Source organism: Ammospiza nelsoni, chromosome 2 (genome assembly GCF_027579445.1).
Source record: "Ammospiza nelsoni isolate bAmmNel1 chromosome 2, bAmmNel1.pri, whole genome shotgun sequence".
NCBI lineage: Eukaryota > Metazoa > Chordata > Aves > Passeriformes > Passerellidae > Ammospiza > Ammospiza nelsoni.
Genome location: NC_080634.1, coordinates 53,244,263 through 53,261,121, shown reverse-complemented (window position 1 = coordinate 53,261,121; position 16,859 = coordinate 53,244,263). Strand labels below are relative to the sequence as shown.

Below are 16,859 nucleotides of genomic sequence, written 5' to 3'. Positions count from 1 at the left end.
TGATAGATGTTGATAGGTGCTTTGGAAGGCTTCCCTGGTGAGATCCTGCCTCCTACACTTCTGGCATCCAAGGTGGGTGGCTACAAGTTTCCTTTGAGGGGCCACAGAGACACCACCCTCCCCCATTAGCTCTACAGACAGGACAAGAACTTGAAATGGAGCAGAAGAACAGTCACTGCCTCAAGTGAGCCGCCCCCATTCAAATGCTCCTATGAAGCAGCAACCATTATTCACCCTGACATTTTATTTTGTCCATACACTGCCATAATGATTTCTCCCTTTTAGAACAAAACTGGGGAAGATTTCAACAGAGGGAGGTTTGTAAAATTGAGGAATTCTGCCCATAACACAGCCAGCTAAAGCCTTAGGATCCTCTAGTGCCTGCTGAGAAAATAAGGTCTCTAAGAACACGGTCTCCAGCCTGCAGAGGGCATATGGCTCCTCGGTTTTCCCTGCCAGAATGTGTGTGGAATAGGGAGAAGCTGTTGGAGCATACATCAAAGTATTCTTGCAGGCACATTGCTTCACTTGGTGGATCAAGGATCTCTCCAATAATGTGAGGTTACCAAAAGTGTAATTTCAGTGGATGAAATTGGACTCTTCCCAAGGGTCCACATATCCATCCAGCAAAGTAAATACATACTTTACATAGGGAACACTGAAGCCTCTCCAGGACATGTGTCCAGCAGGAACATGCTGTGGGTACTCGTACTTCTTAAAAATCATCTGTTTTCATTTGTGTCTCCATTTCCAGAGCTCCCAACACAGTGGCTCCTCTACCTCATTAGCATCCACCAAAGTTTGCAGCTCTATGGATGAAAATGATGGCCCTGCAGAAGGTAACATTTGGAGCTGACATTTCAAAGCAGTCAGTGTAGTGATAACAGCAGCTGTGTAGGAAGTGAGTCATTCTTCCTGCCAGAGAAGGTGGGAGCATTGCAGGCTGGATGATTTTCTGTTAGGAACCTCCTCAGCCTTAGCAAACCAGTTAGGTTCACTCTGGATCAGAGTTGATCTGGACATCACTCTTCAGAGATATTTTTATTGCGGAACACTTGAGCCTTTATTTCTGCAAGCAACACAGTGCTGACTGGCTTGTTTCGGTATTTTTGTCTCATCTGCCACAGTACTAAAGAACACACTGCAGTCCTGGGTCTTTACTCAGAAATGGATAGTCCTACTCCCTGCTAAGGCTTTGAGCAAGTTGGCTAAGGGACAAGATCTGCTGGAGCACTGCTGGCTCACATACACATCTGTGTACGTGTGTGTGTATCTGTGCTCCTGTTGGAGAATAACTCTTCATGCTGTCTGTGCATTCAGACAAACCCCAGCCTCCTTGTGTCCTAGCATTCCTAGCATTCACTTTTAATACTCAACTGGAACAAAGGACAAAGTAATACACAGTTAAATGCACTGTCTTAAAGAGTGTAAACACAAATCACATTCTGAGAGGCTATTTTTTTACATTACAATATTTATATAGTCGTTTGCATCAGCTGCAGTTTACAGTGAGCTTTTAGAGGCATGTTAGTTATTTGTAACACTATTTCAAATACATTTAAAAATAATAGTACAGGAATGAGCACTAAAACACATTAAACTACAAGCTTCTCCTATGCTTAGACACTGTGTAATGCAATTTTACCTAAACATCTGGTACCCAGGTTGCATGCGAGGTAGTATTATTGAGAACATTTGTTTAAAAACTAAATATTTGATATTGGGGGATGGGGAGAACTAGCACTTAGCACATGAGGAGTTTTATGGATGTCTCAGTTTACAGGATGTAATAAAATAAGTGCTTGAGTGTTGGACTTCTTTGGTACATATATTTAATCATGCTGTGTCAAGGAGTTCCAGCCCTTTTTGGAGGCTGGTCTGCGCTTGTGCAGATCACAGAGGCCTTTTCGTAATTAAAAAAATACAATTTTGGTTATGTCTTGGGGGCATATTGCAATGGCAACTATATAACACTCAAATGGTGGTATGTTTGAGCCCCCAGAAGTCTTATTTTTCATTATTGTATCTGCATGAAACCTGCTGAGTATATACAATGTCAGCAGCATGGTTTCACTGTACAGTAAGTGAGACACTGACTGAATGGTTTCCAGGCTCCTAAACTGTGGACTTAAAATGCATGTTATGTGCAACATCTGTGTTTCCTTCACTAACAATAAAAATGTACTAATGATTCTTTCAGAAGTGTTGGAGGAAGGTTTCCAGGTTCCAGCATCGATAGCAGAGCGATATAAAGTTGGAAGGACTATAGGAGACGGAAATTTTGCTATTGTGAAGGAGTGTATAGAAAGGTGAGGAGGATAATACACTTATTGCTGTAAAAAATAATTATTAATGTCATGCTTTTTCCAGATCGTATCTTTACTTGTAGAATACAGAAATGTAATAAGGTAATGTCTCAATTCCAGATGGAAAAACTAATGTCCTCAAATTAAAAAAAAGAGTGAGTTCAAGGGGCAATCTATGAATTTTATTCTTCGTGGGGTATATATGGGTTTTTTCTGCTACACGCCACGTGATGTTACCAGTTCCTTGTGTTAAATCTCTCTTGTTGCACTGAAATAACATCTTTTCTTGCAGTATGTTCTTGCAATGCTGCTTTTACATTAGACAAGTGGAACATTTCGCATACAGCAGCACTCTGTAAAGATATCAGGAAGTTCTCTGTTTGGGGTGTAGTGGCAATGGTCAGCACAAAGAGGTAATTTTGGATCAATCTACTCTGCCATCTGACACTGAGGTGTAGTCTCTTTCTTATTTATTTTTAATTTAATGGACATCTAACTCCTGCTTGCTGCTTTGTGCCGTTATATTTGCTCGTTCCAACTTTATGACCCTTACTGCAGACACCAAAATCTAACTTCTTCAGTGACCTTTACTGCTAAGAGGTGAAAACAGTCTTTAATTTTAGACATCCACTCCAGATTGGAGAAGTCACAAGTCACCTCAGTTGTCAGTGTTGCTGAAAATGTCCAGGTTGACATCTTCATGGGTCTGTTTCTAAATCTGTTTAGGCTTGAACCTGCTCTGCCCAACCTTAAGAGTGTAAAAATTATGGAACCAAGGAGGAATGCTCTAAACAGAACTGTGGTTGCCTTTTAGTGGTATTGTTAAAAATAAGAGACTATGGGACATAAAAGACAGAAGGTATTTCACCTATATGTGAAACAACGTAGGATTGCTCATGTTAGTAGCAGTGCAGACAAACAAAAAACTGCCAGAGCTGGAGGCATCCAAAAGAGAGAGCAATAGAGATGTCAAGGTTTGAGAATGAAATTTCATCAGATAAGTTTTCTATCCCCTATTACCATATCCTGGAGAGGAGACTCTTACAGAGGACTATAACTTCACCTTTGGGCTCAAAGAAAAAACTGCTCTGTAGCCTGTAAGAATATGATATAAACCCTGGAGAGTGAGATTAAATCTCCTGACAGACAATGATAAATTAGCTTGGCTGGTTTTAAACTAGTCCCATTGGAAAAATGCAGGTCCACCTCTGCATCCAAAAGTGCAACTTGGAGATCATGAAGACAGCTGTTGGGGAAAAGGGTGAGAGTAGATTTTGTATCAGCTGACAGTGTGCTCGTGGAACTTGGCCAAAGTTCTGGTGAGGCCTTTAGTGGTTTGCCAGAGTGAGTTCTTGGTGGAGCTGGTCATCCAGAGGGCAGGAGCTGTTCAGATCAAACTTCAGGAGCACTAAACTGTATGGAAACCTAAAGGAAGGAAAGCAAAACAATATGAAAGAAAGGAAGTACTGAAATACCCTATGGAGGGACATGACTAATGAAAGAAATGGGTGAAAACACCCATTTTCACCCAAATTCTCTTTCTAAGAAAAGAGAAAAAGGCAGCTTAAGGTAAAATGAATAGTGACTGGGAAAAGCAGATTAGAAGGTAAAATAATGAGAAGTTGTGGTTTTAATAAACTCATTCAGCAGAAAATGCAATTTGGGCTGCTCAGAGACAGTACAAATGTGCTAGTGTGCATGTCACAATTATTTCCCAAATGGAGAGAAAACACATGAACAAAATTAAATATAGGTCCCATCACACCTAAAAATAATGCTGATTACAATATCCTGGAGAGCTTGAATGAAAACTATTTCCTGTCCTCTTGTCTCTCCCACTGGTCCCAGAAGTATCCAGTAACATGGTGTCTCTAATGTACTCAAATAGCATTTTTACCCAGGTATTCCCAGATATATAGTCTTGTGGTCTCTGAGCTATACCATTCCATAGATCCCATTTCTATCAGAGAGCTACTGCTTTCAGAGATCTTGAAAATTGAAGTGGAATTGTTTATGTTAGGATACTTCTAAAGCAGTATATCCTTGCCATCACAGGTGTGAAAGGAGAAATTAAAGACTCGGAGGGTAAATTATACCAGTACCTGTGAAACACCTTCAAAAATATTCTTTTCAGCCTTTTTTTAAGCATCTTTAACCACCTCACTTCAAAGTCTGATGTGCCCATCATTTGCAAAGCCAGAATTAATGGGGTGATACTTGGGACAGAGAACTTTCCATTTCCTTGTGAAGTATAATTCCTGTGTGCATTACACTTCAAAGCAATAGCACCATAAGGTGTTGAACAAGTAGGAATGGGTCTTGCTACACAAATTCACTGGTCACATGAATACTCCTCCATAGCTCTGAGATCAGTCTGTGAGCACTTCAATACATTCACAAGAGTTTTCCTCTGACAATGAACAGTCTAAATAGAAACCAAAAACCATCTCCAAAATTTTCACATGTGGGCTTCTAAATCCCATTTTGAGCGTCTGTGAATGCGCAGGGACACACTCTTAAATACATTTAATGCATGCAAAAATGCAACAAAGATAGATTTTTGTCTCCAGTGCAGTCTAAATCTCCGTGAAGTTTGCAACAGTTTAAAGAGCCAGGGAACATGGCACTAAGCCCTGTTATGAGCTAGAAGTCTAACTCTGTGGTAGTGCAGTGGGTCCAGACTCCTGTCCAGCCACAACATGTTGCCTTCTTTTTGTGGTCCCTTTTTATTGTTTAGGTGAGAGGAGAGATGCCTGTTCCATGGTGACTTTCTGACATGGCCATGCATATTTTTTGGTGGTGTGTAAGTTGCTGCGCTGCTGACAGGCCGCGGTTCTGCAGCTTTTCAGGGGAAAGGATTTACATTATCTTAGCTTTAATTTTCTTTTTACCAAAACAAAGAGCAGTCACAGTTGTCATCTGCTTGTTACATATCTGCTCCATCGTATGCACAATTTGTCCTGCGGTGTTTTTATATGTGTTCGTTTTTAACTTTCTGATACTTTCAAATGCTGACATTTCCTCACTAGCTCAGATTTCCCAGTGTCTTGGAGTACATGGAGTCTCCCATGGCCAACAAAAACCATCAATTTCCTTTCTCATGACAGAAGGGAAGCATTCCTAGGGCAACCAAGCAGCTTGAAAGAGACTGCTATTGAAAGAGGCTATATTTTGTCTGAATTTGAACCCCAGATATCTTAATTTCTAATATTTATTGTTCAACCTCCTCCTTCTAGTCCCAAAAATAGTGTCCAGATCTCTTCCTGAGCCCTCACTGAGCTTGGACTGTAGCCACTGAAGGGCAGCACTGGAGAGGGGCACCCCACATGGAGTGCAGCTCATTTTGGGGAGCTGTAGCACTAAACCCCTGTGTGGGGGAGTACAGATAGGAGAAGTTTTTATTTGTGTAAATCTTGAACAGATATGCTGTAATTTTTCCCCCAATTCATAAACTTTCTTATCTTGTGTGACTTCTTTTAATTAATGTCCTAATAGAGGCAGTTTTAGCTGTTTGCCAGGGAACATAAACAGAATTAATATTTTGGTGGTATTTTTGCTTTTTACTGAATTATCTATTTTTCCTTACATTGAAAATTAGTGGTACATCATTGCCAGATGAGTCCTCCATGTTTTAATATGGAAATGAAAATGCCCAGTTGTTTTTCAGATACAGTGCTTTCAGTGTATTACTCACTTTGCATGTCCCGTTTGACAGACTGAGCACACGTTTAGACACATTAATATCTCTGTTGAACATACTCTGTATCAGTTTAATGTATCAGTTTAACTACTGTCTTTTGTGAAATGAGGAATGATAAAAATGACCCTGTATTGAAAGTTTTTTTTTTTTTTTCTTAATTTTTAACCAAACATGCCCAAAGGCAATGTAATAGACATTTGTAATCTGTTTAGGTTCATATTACAAAATGAAAATATTTCAGTTAGATCTTTTTCTTAAATTATCCCTTTTCCATTTCATCTTACAGGGAAACTGGGGCTGGTAGGCAGAGGTTCTTGTTTTCATTCTTACAGCTGTCTTTTGGTTTTGTTAACTTAATTAAAAAGTGGAAGTGGATACTGTTAACTTGTCTAAAAGCCTATTTGTCTGTTAGTATTCTAGATAATAGATAACTACATACATGTAGTAGTGATAAATACTATAGCGATTCAAAACAACACAGTAGTTTAAAGGAAATGTGTTTTCATCCTGAAGTAATTTCTTTTACTGCCTCCAGAATCTTCCACATTCTGCCTAAAAGCCAACATATTTAACTCTGCTAAATATCCTATAATTACTGAATACATAAAAATTATTCCAAGGACTGACCTTTTTGTCATAGCAGTTGTGACTGCAGATATGCAAAGACATGACTTTTCATTTTAAGTAAAAAGTAAGTAAGTATTTTCTGTGGACTGTATTTTTTGTAGGATAGAAAACAAATATTCTTCGTTTATTCTTTGTTTATAACTTCTTTGTTTTGCAAATATTTGAACCTGTGAACCCCGCATGGTATTTTTACATAAAAATGACAAAGTAATAACAATTTTCATTAAAAATGGAAGAAAAAGTCAAGCATTTTTTTATTTTGAAAACACAGAAATGCTCTCATCTTAAAGCAAAAAAGTTATGTCTTTTTCTCAGGCATGCATATTTAATAACTTTGGCTCAATTTCACAACACTAGTCAAATCTAACTTTGTTTCTTGAAAAAAAAAAGAATATGCTACTAGAACTCTTCATTACACTTATTATACTCATATAACACATGTAAACTCAACTGAGAAAGATATTCAATGTGATTGAACATACAATTTTTTTCTCTTTCCTCAGATCAACTGGTAGAGAATATGCTCTGAAAATAATTAAGAAAAGTAAATGTAGAGGAAAAGTAAGTACAAAAAAAAATATGAGACCAAAAGATTTTTTTTCCAAGAAAATTTTTTGTGAGAGGTTATTTTGAGAAGCTGTTGGCATTTGTGTCCTTCCTGATAAGTGTCAGAATCTCTTTGGTTGAAGTCTTTGCCTGCCCTCTGGAGACTCTTGGAGTTCCAAGAGAAAAAGCAGTCATGTGCTGTTCTAGACCTGTGTGATGAATATCCAGTGTTTTCTTTTATCCATGTAATTATGTCCTCTAATTTTCATAATTTCAGGTGTTATAGAAAGCAGAAAATAATACAAATAATTATAACAAAATTGGTCACTGTCTGTAAGGCATAGGTTAATTAAATTGATGTCAATTTTGCACCAAGTTACTGTTAGCTTTTAAAATCAGTAACAAAAGGTTCTGTGGGAAGAGGCAAGCATGTTGTTAAATCTAAAGATTCTGCATCAGAGAAAATTTAAAAAGCTTTCATTTTTCTCTGCACCAGAAGCACATCTTTTCTTCCATTTCTTTTAATGCGTTCCGCTCTCTCTTCTTTCAGTTACCACAATGATGTTTCTAAACGTGTTCCTTCTCTGTTGCTGGAGGCAACATCTGTTAGTTTTTTCAAAAACCCCAGAGAATCTGTGCAGCTCCCAATTCTCTCTGCTTTTCCCACTGTGAATTTTTTTCCCATTAACCCATATTCATTGAAGATTTTTTGTGTGTCAGGAACACATGATCCAGAATGAGGTATCTATTTTAAGACGAGTCAAGCATCCCAATATTGTACTTCTGATCGAGGAGATGGACATGCCAACTGAGTTGTACCTTGTCATGGAACTTGTAAAGGTGAGTGTTTTGGAGTCAAGCTGCTTATTGAATCAACCATATTGAAAAATTCCATTCCTGCTTAGGCTTACTAAGAAACATGGGATCACAGCATAATGTAGAGTGGAAGAGATCTCTGAAAGTGGTCTAGCATCCTACTGAAAGATGTATAACCCACTGTCACATTTTTTTTAATCAGCTTTCAAATATTTCAAGTATTTGTCTAACTTCCCATAAGCCACACTTGGAAATGCTCTGTTGACTGTTGACCACCAGTTTTGTTTGCTTCCTCAAGAGAAAACTCGTTAAAAATTTATAATCTGCCTTGAGGTGAATTGAAAATATACCCAGTCCAAATAGTCATAAATACCAGCCTTCAAAATACAAAAAGGTGAAAGGGTTTCATTAGTTTTTATGAATTTACATTAAATCTAAACAATATTAAATATGTTTTTTCTCTATTGATTTATATTAACACAGTGTCAAACTTGCCTCCCCAATAGCAATCTAAATTTAAGCGGAAGGAAGGGGAAAGTGAAAAAGAAAAGCCTGCTGTTAAAAACATGGTTCTAGTCTAAAAAGTAATTTTGTGAATGCAGGGGTTTATATTTTGGATGCTATTCACAGTGACTTAGAGAAAGCGTTTTTTGGCAAACAGGATTGTTGTTCTGCTTTGCTGTGATGTAGGTGGAGGTTAGAAGGTGCTCCTAATGTCCCTACTACACCTCACTGAGATATTAAATAGGGCAATCCCAGGTCCAGGTGTTTCTTAAATACCCTTTCATTCTCTGGACCGGAGTACAAGAGCAAGTAGAATGACAAGGTTTTTTGGCTTGTTCCATTATCCCCCATGCTCTGTGGCAGAACCAGTGACACAAGCCATGTTCCCAGTCCAAAGCTGGAAGGCTCTGTGTGCCTCATGGGTGGATGCCTGCAGATTTTCCCTGTCCTCGTGGCAGTCTGAGAAAGTCTTGTCCTCGTAGGTCTGTGCCTGACAGACGCCCTATTTGGATCGAGTAGTGCTGTGGAGCTTATGGTTCCCCTAACCCCACTGTCCACCACCTCCAAGCTCTGAGAAAGCACATTAGGAGATGTTGGTACTAAGGAGCTGACATATTTTTTCTGATGAAAAAGTTAAATCCCAAGATGAAAAAAAATACTGGCAATCTTCCATGCCATCAATCCCTTTGTGTTACCAGTCCCAGAATAATTTCTCCCACTCCTTTGACAATCTCAGCCCTCTCTTACTGTTAGGCATGCAATGTGAAATAGCACAGCTTGAGATCAGATACCATTAGCCATCTAGCACTATTTTAATCATAATTACTGCTCTAATTTATTCTATTCTGTTCCAAGTGAGCTCACTGTGAGATCCATGCTACTGTCGGTTTTCCTCAGTGTCTGCAAGAGCTTGTTCAAAGGTACCTCAGGCCCCTTACACAGCACTGTAATCACATGTAGCCACAGCTTTTAGCCTGCATTGACAAATCCTTCATCTTGGCCCCATGAGGTGTGTTAAAAACTAAAAGCTGTGCCTTGTCTAACCTGCCAAGATGTAAGCACAGAGCTGGTTTTATGGGTGAAACCTGCTGTGCTATTCATGACTGAAAAATGTGTAAACTCTAGTGTCCAATGGATTTTTAATTGAAGTCCTACTCAGCTAAATGAGAGAGGAGGGGACAGAAAACTCTTAGAAAATAATTTAGAAAATAAGCCTTAAAGATGTATATTAAAAAAACATGCATTTTGTTCACTTTCTGGAGAAATCTGGTTTTTTGTGCTCCTTTGTCTTTACTCTTAAAGATTGCTGTACATATTCTTTTAGCTGAATTATGGAAGGGCACTATAGGAATCTCTGTACTTCTCGTATCCTAGAGAGCACTGTTCTAATAGTATTTACTTTTATGTAGAATAATAGAAGAAATGTAGAAGAAACAACCTTATTCAGGGAAGTCAACTTTGTTTCTCTGCTATGAACATCTATTCCATAATGTCTAGTTGGAAGAAAAGCCTCGTTGCACTCTCTGGGTATTAGGGAAGGCATTTCTGGAGAGACATTAATTGTTAATTCACCAGTTGCTGACTGTTATCATTTCACAGTGCACACTGTTAGAATTGATTAACCATCTGTTATTGACTGACTTTTGAAGACCTGACATTAAATCAAACTCACAGACAGGAAAGAGAGGCAAGGAGGAAAGGCTTGATAGTGCAGAGCCCGGTTTCAGTTAATACCACCCTGCATTAATTGGCAGTAACATGTTTGACATAAGTGACTGCTGCAAATCCTGCCCTCACCTCATGGCAGATAGGCAACTCATTGCTTTGTAACGTGTAAGAAAAAGCACTTCATAAATACAAATATAAACACATTGCAAGTGGTGCTTGTAAAAGGAAGCAAAGACCTGGTTTCTGGCACATTGCCTTTTTACATAGCGAAACAAAATTGTTATTCAAACCTAACAGGGGTTTGGCCAATTTAAGAAGCAAGATTTATTGCTGAGTTTCCTTTACTGCTCCAGGATATGATTTCACTTTTGCAGAAGAAAAAGAGAGATCATATCATTTACATAACAAGGTAATAAATAAATAATTGGTTACTGTAGTTCCAAGTACACTTCCTCATGTGCACAGATGATAAAAACTGCATTCAGATGTTGCTGGTCCTGTTTCACTCCAGAACAGGGGATTTAAGACTGAAATGTCATCCTGAACTCACCCCTGGTGCCTGAATAAATGATAGTGACCTGCTGTGTGAATCGGCTTAGCAGAACCTTGCAGGTTAAAGTGCTCTTTGGGGAAAGTCTGAAAGCAATTCTGCCTGATATAGCTGTCAGCTCTTTCTAAGAGCTGTTAACTCATTCCAGGATATCACCTCTCCTTTAACTGCAGAGAATCCCACAGACTAAATATATGCTCTCTTTTCTTAGCAGGATACCTGGTAAGAAACTTTACCGACTACAGTAGATGCTTAAATGGAGAAAATTATTCTGTTTCAGATTGGCTTTACTGTTAAATTGCTCTTCAGCCTCTATATTTTTCTGAGTTTAAGTTTCTCTTGTGCATCAACATTTGTTCCTTTTCTTCTGACTTCAAGCCAAAATTTTTCCTTCTTCTTTTTCAGGCTCAGCTTCTTTCATTCTTGCTCCTCATAGCTCAGACTGTTTTCTTTGTTTGGAGGCAGATGCTTTGCCGATGTTATTGACACTTCTTCTGAGCATCTGGAACATATTAGATAAGACCAAAGATCTGTCTAATCCACTGCCTCATGTTAAAAAGCAGCTGGTACAGGGGTTTCACAGGAAGGAGCTTAGGGAAGATAGATTATTTATCTCACATACTTTGCCACATGCTGATATCTAATACTTAGGGATCAGATAATGCCATGAAGTACATGGTATTGAACTTTTGCCAAATATTTGGCCTCTTTCTCTCTAATCCTCTATCTGGTTTAGCTTGGCCTTTTGTTCTTCCTTTTCCTTGACGCTCTGTGTCTTGATGTGTCTTGAACAGTCACTAGCCAGGGCAAGAAATTTGATGTGGTCCAGATTTGACAATTTTTGGCTGTAAGCAATTTCCAAAGAGCTGGGATTTTGTATCTACAATGGGAATAAACCTGCCCTGGCATACTTCAACTGCACCTCAACAGTGCAAAAATTTTAATAGATTGTTTGTTTTTTATAGCAAGGAAAGTATGTTTTACCAGGTTTGAGCCTTTGGTGGTTCCCTTTTCCTACTCTTTTCTCTGTAACCATAATTCCTGGAAATTCCTTTTTCTTTCCCCTCCCTCCTCCTTTCTCTGGAAAGTGGAAAAAGTGTTTACACTGGAGTTGAGCCTTAAAAAAGAACAGAAAATATCTTGAAGCTGTTGATAAAACTATGAGAGCTGGCAAAGCTGGGACCCCTCTGTTGCCTTCAGAAAATACACAGTTTTTCTTTTAAATACAGTTCTCTATGATTTTTTTCTTGATGTTTTGACAGTAGCAAGGAATTTTTGCATTGCTTTTGCAGAGTTATCTTTTTTTTTTCTTTTTTTTTTTGTTCTTGTTGGATTGTGTTTTCTTTGTGATGCTCCTTTGACTTTGGCCAAAGGCTTAATACCTCTGAGTAGAATCTCCCAAAAGATCACTGTTTTTTCCTCCAATCTGTCAAGCTCCCTTTTTAATCTCATCTTTAATATTACTCTTCCATCTTTGTCCAAGCACTTCCACATTCCCTCTCCCCACTTGCCAGCTCACCTCTGGAAATATAGTCATGGCTGCCTCAGACACTGGTGAAGATCATTTCAACTTTGAGGACTTCCACTTAGTTTTCCTTGTTTTCTTCTTTCCTTCATTCTCTCTTGTTTTCTTGCTTTTCTTTCACTGGCAGCAGCTTTTAGCTGAATTAGCATGATGAGCTGAGAATGGCACAAGCAGCCACCTGTGTCTACCAGTGTGATTGCCTGACATACACGCTATAAAGTTCTTCAGTATTAACTGCAAGAGGCATCACACTACCAAAAAAATCACGTCTTGTGTAGAGAAAGTGGCTTCTAAAATCCATGTTTGCAAAGCTTTATGAGATGGAAACAGACTTTTAAAATACGATAGCGGGGAGAATAGGTAACTTTGAGTTCTGAGTTTTACTCAGAGTTCCTTCATCTTTCTGGGGTTCAGTTAGGCATTGGGCAAATTTTGTTGGAAATCTGTTGGAAAGGCCCAGGGATGGCCTTGGAGAGCCGACGCTTCAAAGGACGAGGAGAGACTTCTGATCTTGTCTCGGTCTTGGTGTTTATTAATTGTTTATCTAAAAGATTTTCTTTCAGCCCGACAGAGGTCTGCACAGCAAGTCAGCCATGGGCACACTGCGAGCCCCCGGGGCGGTCACTTATCTTTATACCCTAAGTTACGTGTACAATATTTATCATTTCTCCCCAATGCCTTCTACCCTTATTAACCGGTGCACTTTTAGTAATGACCAATCCCAAAGTGCCACCACCACCACAGAAGATGGAGGCCAAGAAGAAGAAGAAGAAGGACAGGACACGCCCCAATTCCTCCATCTTACTTCTTTAGACCCCCCTGTACCAAAATCCTAAACCCTGTGTTTTACACTTTAACTAACTTATCCCTTCACCATTCACCCAGTGAATTCCTCCCAGCCTTCATACAGGTCTCATCTCCTGTGTAGGATCAAAATCCTGCCACCAGACGCTTCTGGCAACATTCCAGGATTCCCGAGCCCCCCAAGGGTGGTCTCAGCCTCTCTGCACCTCCATCCTGAGGTGCTGAGATCCCACAGTTTGTGATTATTATAAAGAGTGCCAAGGGTTGGTTGATGCCATTGTGATAGACAAATATGTACTCTTGCCAGACGTTTGTAGCAGGCTCTGAACATTCGGGTTGGCAAGTGCTGGACATGTTACAGAAGCAGCAGCAGGTGGGAATGGTTTGCAGTAGAAACTCCAGCTTCTTGGCTGACCACCTTAGCCATGACCAATGGTTTTGAGTTATTGGTCTGTTTACCTGCCATTATGGGAGTTGTTATCACAGTATCCATAGTTTATAGCTGCAAGGAAACTGTGCTGCTCCCTTCCCCTCCTCCTCCTCCTCCTCCTCTAAAAATGTTCCTTGATCTTCCTAAATTTTTCAGTCATTTCACAAGCAATGTTGCTCATATCCTATGGTAATTTTGCTCCAGGGAGGAGATCTTTTTGATGCTATTACTTCCACCAACAAATACACAGAGCGGGATGCCAGTGGGATGCTCTACAATCTGGCCAGTGCCATCAAATACCTTCACAGCCTGAACATTGTCCACAGGGATATCAAGCCGGAGAATCTACTGGTAAGTGGAGATTCATCTTTCAGTAGGGCTGATAACTCTGGAGTGTGTGAGAAAAGGTCTGCGCTTCCTCCTTCCACATGCCTGCCAAGTTTATTTCAGTATTTTAAATCACTGATCTTTTAATTTTAACCTTTGCATTGTAAAGCTCTCCTAAGAATAACAGCTGTCCCAGGAGGTACAGTAACATTAGGTGGTATGTCTAGATTGTTCCATGGCACACAACCGCTGAGTAATTCCTGGGATCACTAGAAGTCAACTTGTAGTAAACTGCAGGAAGATTTCAAGCTTCTTATAAATATGTGTTCTGTTCTCAGCAGACCATTCTGTACTTCTGTCACTGCCTAAATAATTAGCAACCTTTTAGTTTTACAAGAGTGGTGCATGTAAATGCTGTGTCCTAATCATGTCACACATCAGAGCAGAACCAGGAAGATACTTCATTGTCCTTCCCTTACCACATCTCCAAATAATCCTGCAGCACTTTTTATTAAGCCACTTTCACAAACAGACAATCTAAATCTTTGTTTTTCTGACTAAATCTATATGAGCCTTATCCACTGAAGACAATGAAAAACATATCCTGGCAATTAGTCTTCTGAGAATTTTGCACACTTGAATGCAACAATTGCATCCCCTTCATAGTTTTATTTCTCCTGAGAAATTAGCTTCTCCTGATTATTTCAGTGTTCTGAGTTTTTACAAATTTGCTGACATGTTCCAATATCAGGGTGTCCCAATTCTCCATATATTCTGCAACTGCAAAACAGTGTTTGTAGAATCATAGTGTATCAGTTCTCTCAGCTGTGTACTCTCAGCCATGACTTAATGCATTTAATCCTGCTTGACAATGAAGAGTTTTTATGGGGAAGCTGACTCCAGCAGATATTGCTAAACTTCCAGGCAGTGGGATTTTTACAGCTGAAGTTCCTTTATTGGCAGGTTCTGGGTGAGGAAGTGACCTGCTCTCACTCTTGAGATACTGCTGAAAACACATGGGTGGATGTTTCACTAGACATTAATGACTGATACACCTTTCTTGGCCCTTTTTCTCCATTTTATTTTCTGGTGTTGATAGGTGGCTGCATGCAGATGTTGTAGCAATCCCATGCCAGGATTCATTAATGCTGTTCCTGGAGTGTGCAGGAGGATCTTGGTCTGGGACAAGCCTTGCTTTGCTGCTGTCTTGACTTGTCTGTAAATGCCTAAACTCTGTTGTTGTCAGAGTTAAAATTCTGGGGGAAAAGAGGTATGGGTAGGAGGTGAGGGCAGCAGGGCAGGGATTAGATTTACCTGCTCAGCTTTTCTAGTAATTATCCACTAATGATCACATTGTTCACATTGTAGCTGAATTATTTCTGAGTGACTTTTCCAGAACTGTGCATTGATTTTGAGACTGAGCTGTAAGGATGCATCATTTAACCTCTTGCAGCATCCTAATCCTTGAGAGCCAGCATTTGATTCACAAATTGCATTGATTCTCTAAGTTTTATGAGGCCCTTGAAAGAAACAAGCACTGCTGTAGAAGAGGGCTTTGGAACTAGCCCTACCTGAGCTCTGATCCTGGTTCTGACATTGGCTGCCTGTGGCCTCAGTGAGTCTGAACCTTTCTGCTTTTATCTCAGCTGTCAAATGGGATGTGTGGTTTCTTTTGTCACAAAATTGCAACTAGCGTTATTTTCATGGCATTTACAAAACACTTGAAAAATGCCACATGGGTCTCAGCATTTATTTTGCTAAATACCTACTACTTGCCTTTTGTAGCCTGCCCTTTTCCTTGCAGCTCTTTAACCCTTCACCTAAGTGGTCATGGAGGTATTTTTCTCTTGTTGTTCTTGTGCTGTGGCTTTCCCTCTGATACTGTCACAGTGCTGCACATGCAAACCCTGGTTGTGTTATTGCTGGTTCTCCTGGCCACTAGTTTGAGAATCAAACCTTTCTCCCCCACCCTTTTCCTACTCATGGATTGTAACTTTAGGTTTAGAGGAGCATGTCCTGAGGCTAAACAACCTCATTAGCAGGAAAAAAAGACAACAGGGAGGATGAGCAAGGCTGTAGAGTTGCTAAAGGAGACCAAGGGGAAGTGAAGGGAACATGCTGCTCTGGAAAAGGAGACCAGAAGAGGATGTTCACCTGGAGCTGCTTTATTTCATCTCTTCCCGGCCCCCAGTAGAACCTTTACTTTCACCTCCTCCTTTGTGTCTTTTAATTTTTCCTTCTTCCCAAAAGTAACTTTCAGGCTTAGAGCTGATGTGTGAGACCAGCTCTAGGTCCTGCTAATAAATCTTTGTGTGTGTGAACCTGTCCTGTGTGCAGCACCCATTATTTTTTAACTGCTTAAATATTCCATATTATCCTCAAGGCATATAAAGTCCAGCTAACAGTCAACTATCCAAGAGTTTAGGGTATGCTGAATACCTGTGATGTTTTAGCATTTTTGTTTGGTTTTTTTTTATTCTCTAGGGAGTCTTCCATGTTTTAATTGGAACATTTTTCATAATTGTTGCTATTTAGAACGTTTATTTTGTCAAGTCATGGGATGTCTTTATAGCCATATAATAAACCCTAGAGAACAACTTCTCTGACTGTTGCCATCTGCACTGATCACAAGAGCAGCTTAGAAAATACTGACAGTCTTTATACTAATAGGATACATATGGTGGCATACAATTATGTGTGGCTGCATTCAATTAGTGTAGTACAATTACACAGTTTTATAGCTTAGTTAAAACAGTGAAAGCTCTATGAAGCGGGCAATTTGCACTAATCCCCATTTCTTTAATTGCCCTTCAGTATTTAAATGCAGGAACATACATAGCATTTATTCTGAATGAGTGTTAAATTATCTTTCCTATTCCTTGACTGGCAAGTAACATAACACAGCTTCACATTGGGCTCTTTTTTATATGAAGTTATAACAGGGTGAGGAAAAGTTACTTTATTCATTTTTACAAGTCAACTGAAGTAATTTTCCAAGAAAAGTAATTCCTCGAAACAGATGAAGCAAAATAATAGAAAATGCACTGTACCAAACC

The 16,859-nt window shown here is 39.4% G+C and overlaps 1 protein-coding gene across 3 annotated transcripts in view; it reads left to right on the top strand.

The window, feature by feature from the left end:
- Positions 1–16,859, top strand: part of DCLK1 (doublecortin like kinase 1) — a 233,325-nt gene that overhangs the window by 185,103 nt on the left and 31,363 nt on the right. For all 3 annotated transcript variants that reach the window (XM_059466638.1, XM_059466639.1, XM_059466640.1), the window contains 5 exons: positions 755–839; positions 2,201–2,309; positions 7,137–7,194; positions 7,900–8,019; positions 13,681–13,827. In XM_059466638.1, the coding sequence (XP_059322621.1) occupies positions 755–839; positions 2,201–2,309; positions 7,137–7,194; positions 7,900–8,019; positions 13,681–13,827 (519 nt within the window). The remainder of the gene's footprint in view (positions 1–754; positions 840–2,200; positions 2,310–7,136; positions 7,195–7,899; positions 8,020–13,680; positions 13,828–16,859) is intronic.